We start from the raw sequence: 8,156 nt of genomic DNA, 5'->3' as shown, positions 1-8,156 counted from the left end.
TGGGACTGGCAACTGGGAGTTGTAATATACACGATTGGAGGGTAAAGAAGAATAAATGGAAAGCGAGATGAAGGCTTCGCTTATCCACCAAAATAACCATCAATTTAGAGAACGATACTCCGGATTTGACGTAACAAATTTCCGATCTGACACCCTCTAACAACTCCCTTTTTGTTAATAAACATAGTTAACCTGTAACAAGCATAAGCACTCGGTGGTGTTTCTATTGATCAGTATACAAGGCAAACCCACCAAGGGTCTTGGGTATTGTAAAAAGCCCTTTGAAACCCAAACCGTCATTGCTTTAACCTCTTCTATAGATACTCAATATTATTCAACAGAATATAACTTTAAGGTTTCTGCTCTACGCTATTTGTGGCTTTTGTTGAGATCGAAATTGAAATTCCTCCTTGCTTTTGAGCCTCAGTAACCTCTGACCGTTTCGGTGAAAAAAAAAAAAAAAATTGCTCCGAACATACAGATTTGTTTAATAACGAGATAGTATTAAAAACTTTTGAGTTTTTAATTATAAATACGTATTCGTAGTTCAGAGAATTGAAAAGCAATAGACTGTCAAAAGATATTTTTTAAAAATACTGATAAAGACATTTTTTGTCTTGAAACTCAAAGAAAACTGATATAAAAGTCATCATCCAGCAGAATTTGAAGATAACGTATCAGCGAAATGGCTTGAGTTGGTTGTTGAAAGTATCGAAATGGAAGAATGAAAATATTCATAGCCATTGGAGGAACAGACAGACACCAGAATTGGCATTGAATGTTAAAATTTCCGTTTTGACGGTACTGCCGACTGTTACTATTCCAGGTTACTATTCGAGGTGATGCTTCATAGGAATCATGAAGAGGATGTGCGTTGTTCGACGAACACGAAAGCTTCGCAGTCGCAGATCCGCTGGACAATGAACAAACCAACTCCCTATGTGTTTCTCTCTGTATTCTGGAACACCGTGGAAGCCGTAGTGCATATAAATCAGCATAAATTGCAATCCCGGATTCCCCAGTCCTCGGTATGCATCCACTCTCTTGCTTCTGTATGCAGCCCTACTTCTGGTGGTTCTGCTGGCTCTACTACTCCCACGGATTATTTTACCGGGTTGGTATGCTTTTCCATCTCCGTCGTACCCCGCACATGATTCCACTTCCGACGAGTCGTTCTCTTCTTCCCGCTCTCAACTCGCGTATAAGCGATGTCCTGATGCTCATATTATCCAGCGTGTACATATTATCCAGCGTTGGTTGCCGCTTTACTGCTACATACAATTGTTGCTCCCCAGCACAACCGGCTGTGAATCCTCTGCAGTTTCGTGTTTGTGACCATGTCATCTATGCATTAATTGGTTTCATTGCTGGCAAAAGCATATCTAAAGAGTTTTCACCAGTTACATTGTTTTATCTTTTGTGCGGTTTATTTTTTTACAATCGTTTTTAACAATCTTGAAAATAATTTTTTAATTTAATTTTTCAATCAACGTAACTAATTAATTCTTATCTTCAGTAGATTATTTAAACTTGAGCATAGTTTTGAGAAAGTTTTGAGAAACTGAACTCCGATGTAATTTGTAATGGAAAAAAGGTAAATTATTCAGCCGTTGATTATGATTGTTGCTAATGCAAAAAAGTAGCATCTCTTCGGGGCGGCAATGCACAAAAAAATGTCGTGGCCCCAAAGAATGAGTCGGCAGAATATTTATGGAGCCAGTCATCCTCGGAGACTCTAAAAGTTGGTACGGATCAACCTGAGGTGGTAGGGTAGTAGCTTGTGCTTGTGAAATAAAACTTTTTTACTGGTTCCATTCGTAGCACTGGGTTATAAGTTTGCGAACGGAAGTTGCTAGTAAAAAAGTAAAAACTCAGTTTATCATCTTCTTATTCTTCTTTTGCTTTTGATTTTCTTTATTATTATCATTTTTATCTTTTTTCATTATTTTTATAAGCTATTTTTATATTCTTTTTATATTTTCCATCTCCTTCTTCTCGCTTGTCATAAAGTACATCGTCTTTTCCCCGAGAATCACTTCTCGTAACTTTTGCAAATACCATTCTCTTTACTTTGGTCAACTTTGTTTTTTCACTTACCAAGAGGACTCCTGTTTGCGAGACAATAGACCAAAACATGACATCGTAATCACTTTGATGTCACTCATACTTGTACTATTGTGAAGCTCAATCAACTTTGTATAAAACTAAATTGAGATTAAATTTCCCAGCAATATTTATCCGCTCAAAACTTTTAGTAGCTATCATATTAGACAATTTAATTTTTTTTTAAAAGTCCTGTGTGTTTTTAATTTGTATTTATTAGTTGTGTCAAGTTCTCACGTAGCATAATACTTAACGATAACAGTAAGTAAAGGATGTATTAAGATACGGTGCACGCGTTATCCTGCCGGGGATCCACCACTGAACCCAAGTCCGTCGTCATGTCGCCGTAGTACGAGCTTTGAATTTAACACGATTATCGTAACAAGCGCTCACGCTGCTGAATCTTAAATTATAACATTAGGTTTACTTTCACTGCTCCTGTTACCCCGTGCTTACATTTAATATATGTATAACTTATAATAATATATTTCAACACATAATAATTTTAATTATCATTTTCATTTATTACAACATTAATAGTAATAATAATAATAATAATAATAATAATAATAATAATAATAATAATAATAATAATAATAATAATAATAATAATAATAATAATAATAATAATAATAATAATAATAATAATAATAATAATATTAATAATAATAATCATCTTTATTAATAAATATGTATTGTCACTGCGTAAAGCACAAAGTGGCATGGATAAATAGTCATTACACGACTCGTCATCAGAAAAAAATTTATTACAATAATCACATATTTTTATTTCATTTATTTCTACTTATAAAACTATATATTTATTATCAATTATAATTATTAATTAATTAATTAATATATTTTTGATTTAAAATCGTTTATTCATGTTAAATATTTTAATCATGATAGAAACGATTGAATACTTTTAAGTACTCCGCATTTTTAAATTTGTCCTGACATTTAATTAGGCACGGTCGATTACAAAAAATTTTATTAACATTATCTAAAAAATTTATAATATATAATATTAATAATTATTTTAAATGTATAATTACAATAATCTAAGCAATATTCAAAAAATTTATTTCAATAACTGAGGCACGATTTTTTCACATTCCTTATATATTTATTAATATTTAAATATATATATATATATTATTATTATTATTATTATTATTATTTTATTTTTCCGTATCTAAAATTCAACTTGACATATTTTATTTTTGATCACATAAGGCCTTGTATTTTTTGAAATATACTTTTAAACGTCAACGAGCATTAATAGAGCATATAAATAGATAATTATCATAAATCGTAAATATCGGGAAGAAGATATTGAATTTTCAATAGCGATTATTGTTAAATATTTATAATCTTAAAATCAAATATATATTATGGGATGCGGTATTATGAACATAATTTATAACAACAATATTTTACATTATATTATATATTATGTTTTTCCACGTCCAATGTTTCATCGCTGAATAATATGTAGATATTTATGATAATTTACGATAAAAACCCAAGAACGAGTGAACGCATAAAACACAAAAATGTACGTGCTCTGTTTATTAACTCATACATATTTCATGATAGTTCGTTAGAAGAAAAATCGTTGCTGTACTGTTATGTGTAATACGTATGTAGAAAAAACGGAAGGTTGTAATCCGTAATTCAAGGCCTGCGTGTATGAATTTTTTTTTTATTCTTCATTATATGTATTATATATATATATAAAGTTGAATGTATGCTTATGAGGTTATTTTATAGAGATATTAAACTTTTTTTCTTGAAGTGCATGACCTCATGCCACTTCTCTATTTCCGTCAAAAATATCGATTGATTCGACAATAACGAGACAGAAATAGTTATCTGATTGTTTCGTTTCAACAAAAGAATATAATTTTTTTTTTTCTATCAAAGTAATTTCTTGAGAAAAAATATATTTTAGATTAAAAAAAAAAAAAAAAAAAAACATTTAATAAAAATCAATATGTGTAGAAGAAATTAAATATAACATATTTAAGTTCAAATGATGCCGATTTATCTCAAAAGACTGTGAAAAAAATTCCGAAATTGTATGAAATCTATAATAGAGATGATTGCTCAAATTGATTTTTTTTTCGGGGTAAAAAAAGGTTAAAATCATTCAAGTAATCAACCGGTTAGTGAAAAATATTTTTAAAAATAAAGAATAATTAAATAAGAAGTAATACATAACACCTAAAGATTTAAAAAAATCATTCTTGACACATAATAGTTATTAATAATTAAACCTAATTTAAAAACCAAAATATCTATAAAAATAAATCTTACTTTACGATAAGAAGGGATTAAAGTACCATCAAAAAAGCAGAGAATTATTGTTTGTATCTAAAAAAAAAAAAAAATAATAATAATAAAACGGAAGTAGTCATGATTCTTGTGCTATGAGCTATGATAAATATAAACGAGCGAAAAAATAAAGTCGTATCTTATAACCAGCCCTTAAGTTCCCGACGCTCCATCAATTAACGACTAAGCCGTGCGTTGTTTATGTACTTCTACCTAACCTTTAAATGCGCTCGCTAGAGATATAACCTAACTAATGTTATGTTACGTTGTAATACAGCTTTAAGGGGATTTTTGAATTGTCTTGGTTATTTTTTTCCATTATTTCCCATTTGTTTTATCTCGTTTGTTCGGTTCTATAAAAAAAAAAAAAAAAATAAAAAAAAAAAAAAAATGAATTCGCGGCTATTTTTGAAATTCAAACTGGCATTGTACTGGAGCGCGAGAACTTGGGGGTTTACTCCATGGCAGCTTCTTGGAGGGCGTGGAGGTGAGCGTAGAGACCATCTGCAGCGATTAAGTCATCGTGAGTTCCCATTTCAGCGACCATTCCCTTCTCCAGGACGCAAATCACGTCCGCGTTTTTTATGGTCGCCAGACGATGCGCGATGGTGATACAAGTTCTACCCTCCATGGCTTTATCCAAAGCTGCTTGAACGACCTATTTACGAAGGGAATTAAAAAAATTATTTCATTTACAATTATACGGAAGGTGAAATATTGAGTAACATTAAATTGACCTGCAGTTAATCGATAAGCATCTGCCCTAATTTTTTTTACTTGAAGTTAATACACTGATAAAAAAAAATTAACAAAGTTAATAACAAGATTCCGAGATCTAGAAGTTAAGTTAAATAAAAGCTTTTAAAAATTAATAAAGTTCAAGACTTTTTTTTCTAAGATTAAGTTAATTTTTTTATCAGTGTACTTACACAGTTCTTAACTTATCTAAATTTGGAAATTTTTCTTGAAATTTTAAAGAAAATAACTATTTCAATTAATTATGTAAGAAGTGAAGTCACTTTACTTGATTACTATTTTCTTAAAAATAGATTTATTCAATTTTTTATTAAATTTTAATTAAAGTTATTTTGTTTAAATAATAAAACGATCCCTGAACTATAAATCAATTTCAATAAATGACTTTAAATATAAATTTGATTTTTCTCATCTTGTTAAATGAAATAAAATTTTAACACTTGAATTATTTCAACACGGCATAATAATTCCATTAATTAAAAATTTATTCAAGCGAAAAATTTATCACCGGATATATAAAAGAATTATAAACAGTAAAACCTGTTAAAGATTAATATCAAATGTATATGGGGAGTATAAAGTCATTAACGTGGCAGTATGTAGGGTTAGAATATCCTTAATTATATTTCACGAACGACCGAGTTTCTGGCAACCCGTTAATTGGTGACCTGACACAGCACAAAGATCCATATACTCCCATTTAATTTAAAACTCTTGTTTTATTTTACTGGAATAATTCTCGAGGAAAAAGTGCCATGCTTTATTTTCAGTCGTCAACACAATAGATTCCGTGCTTTTACATTTACGTGGAAGTGAAGGGTCAAAAGAACTTACCTTTTCGCTCTGCGTGTCGAGGGCAGAAGTGGCTTCATCGAGCAGCAAGATTCTTGGATTTCGGACCAAGGCACGTGCAATTGCAATACGTTGTTTCTGACCACCAGAGAGCTGGGTTCCTTTGCTACCGAGTCTTGTATCGTAACCCTGTTTGCACAAAGTAAAATATCATTGTTGTTATTATGATTTGATTACCTCTAATGTTAGTACATTCGTGTTCATAATTGGATCAATTTTCAAAAATACTAGGAAATTGAATTTATAATGAATTACATTGAAAATTTTTTGCTGAGAAATTATATAATTATTTTTTTGTCATTTAAAAAAAAGATATCAAAAATTTTTTAAGAAAAAAATTTATGAGGATTTACTCCTTTATATTTACAATAATTCAGATCTTTGATGATAAATTATTGAATAATGGTCAGACGATTTAAAACCAATCAATTTAGAAGAATTTGAGTCAAAAATTTAATTTTTGACGATTTTTGAAGATTTTTGAAATAATGACAATTTAATAATATCTTCTTCATACATAAAATAATTTTTTGAAATTTAAAAGTCCTTACCAAAGGTAGAGAGCTGATAAAACTGTGAATATTAGATTTTTTGGCAGCTTCAATAACTTCCTCCATGGTAACAACCCGACTGTTATCACCATACATAATATTCTCAGCGATAGTCCGATCAAAGAGGACTGGTTCTTGACCTACAACACCGAACTGCGCACGCAGAGCGGACAGAGATACGGATGTGATATCCCGGCGATCCATTGTAACGCTTCCAGTGAGCGGGTCATACAAACGTTGAAGTAATTGAATGCAAGTTGATTTACCGCATCCACTTTGACCCACCAGCGCAACCATCTGTCCCGGCTTTACGATCAAATTCAGACCGCGAAGGATCTGTTGCTCGGTTCGCGTCGGGTAGTGGAATTCAACTTTAGAAAATTGTATCAAGCCGTCAGCCTTCCAGTCCAAATCCTTGCCCTCCATCTCCGGTGGAGTTAAGATTTCAGGTACTCGGTCCAGAAGGCGGAATATTCTCCCGGCAGATATCTTGGCAGTGTTGAAATTTGGAGCAAAGGCAAGCGCCTGGCCAAGCATCCAGGACCCGAATATCAGCGCCTCTGAAACCTTTATCACGTCTTGATAGGGTAAATCCTTTCTGGCCGCGAGGTAACCGCCATAATAGAGACTAAGAGCGTATCCAAAGTAGGGGATGGTTTGTCCGCAAGAGAAGACCAGACCTCGCAAACGGTTCTTTATTCTGGTGGCTTTGGCAACGTGGTTTAGCTCAACGCAGTATCGCTCTAGGAAGGCCTTCTCCTTTCCCAAACTCGCAACAGTCCGAATATTCGAAATAGCTTCGACCGCTATTCGCGTTGCGCATTCCATTTTCTTCTTCTCTTGCATCCCTTGTCCACCCATTATACGCGCCTCAAAAAATACTGCTCCAAGTACTAGTGGTATCGAAACCACCGACACCAGAGTCATTTCTCGGGAATAGTACATCGACAGACCGATTCCCAGCACCAAAGTTGACATTGCTTGCAAAATAGCGCCAATACGACTTCCAGTTGCTCCTTGCACAGCAGCCGCGTCTGATGATAACCGCGCACACAATGCTCCCACGCTGTTGGTGTCCTCGTCGTACCACCCCATTTCTTGTTTCAACATCGCTGTGAATGTCATTTTACGGATTCGCGCGGTCATCCTCACTCCTGCCAGCCCAAACATGTACATTTGCAGAAAAGTTCCTATTCCAGTTACCACTCCGACTACTCCAAAGTAGATTGAGAAAGTTATCGTCTTCTCACGAACTTCGTCCGCGTTTTCCAGACCCAGTACGTAGTAGACGTCACCAAATAACATTGCGAATGCTGGAAATGACGCGCCAACTGTTGCTGCGGCTAGACAACCTGTTTTTATTGATTCAAGTTATTAATTTATTGTAAAATTATTTGTTGACTATTAATAAATAATTGTCAACTGTTAATAAAGATTTATCAACTTAAAAAAAAAAAATGGTATTAATTCATTAATATTTATTAAATCATCTAATGACAAACAGTTATTTATTATCAAATAATAAAGCTCATTAAATATTAACGAATTCTTCTATCA

General features: G+C 32.6%; 1 protein-coding gene across 8 annotated transcripts in view; it reads right to left on the bottom strand.

The window, feature by feature from the left end:
• Nucleotides 1–2,603: 2,603 nt before the first annotated feature.
• Mdr49 (Multi drug resistance 49) overlaps nt 2,604–8,156 on the bottom strand; it is a 37,276-nt gene continuing 31,723 nt past the window's right edge. For all 8 annotated transcript variants that reach the window (XM_074241323.1, XM_074241329.1, XM_074241321.1 and 5 more), the window contains 3 exons: nt 6,600–7,951; nt 6,031–6,177; nt 2,604–5,098 (listed from right to left, as the gene is read on the bottom strand). In XM_074241323.1, the coding sequence (XP_074097424.1) occupies nt 4,895–5,098; nt 6,031–6,177; nt 6,600–7,951 (1,703 nt within the window). In that variant the 3' untranslated portion in view covers nt 2,604–4,894. The remainder of the gene's footprint in view (nt 5,099–6,030; nt 6,178–6,599; nt 7,952–8,156) is intronic.

Source organism: Cotesia typhae, unplaced genomic scaffold (assembly GCF_013202065.1).
Source record: "Cotesia typhae breed Kobodo isofemale line unplaced genomic scaffold, CoteBio_Ctyphae contig_33, whole genome shotgun sequence".
Lineage (NCBI taxonomy): Eukaryota > Metazoa > Arthropoda > Insecta > Hymenoptera > Braconidae > Cotesia > Cotesia typhae.
Note: the sequence above shows the minus strand (reverse complement) of the source record. Positions and strands in the feature narration are given on the sequence as shown.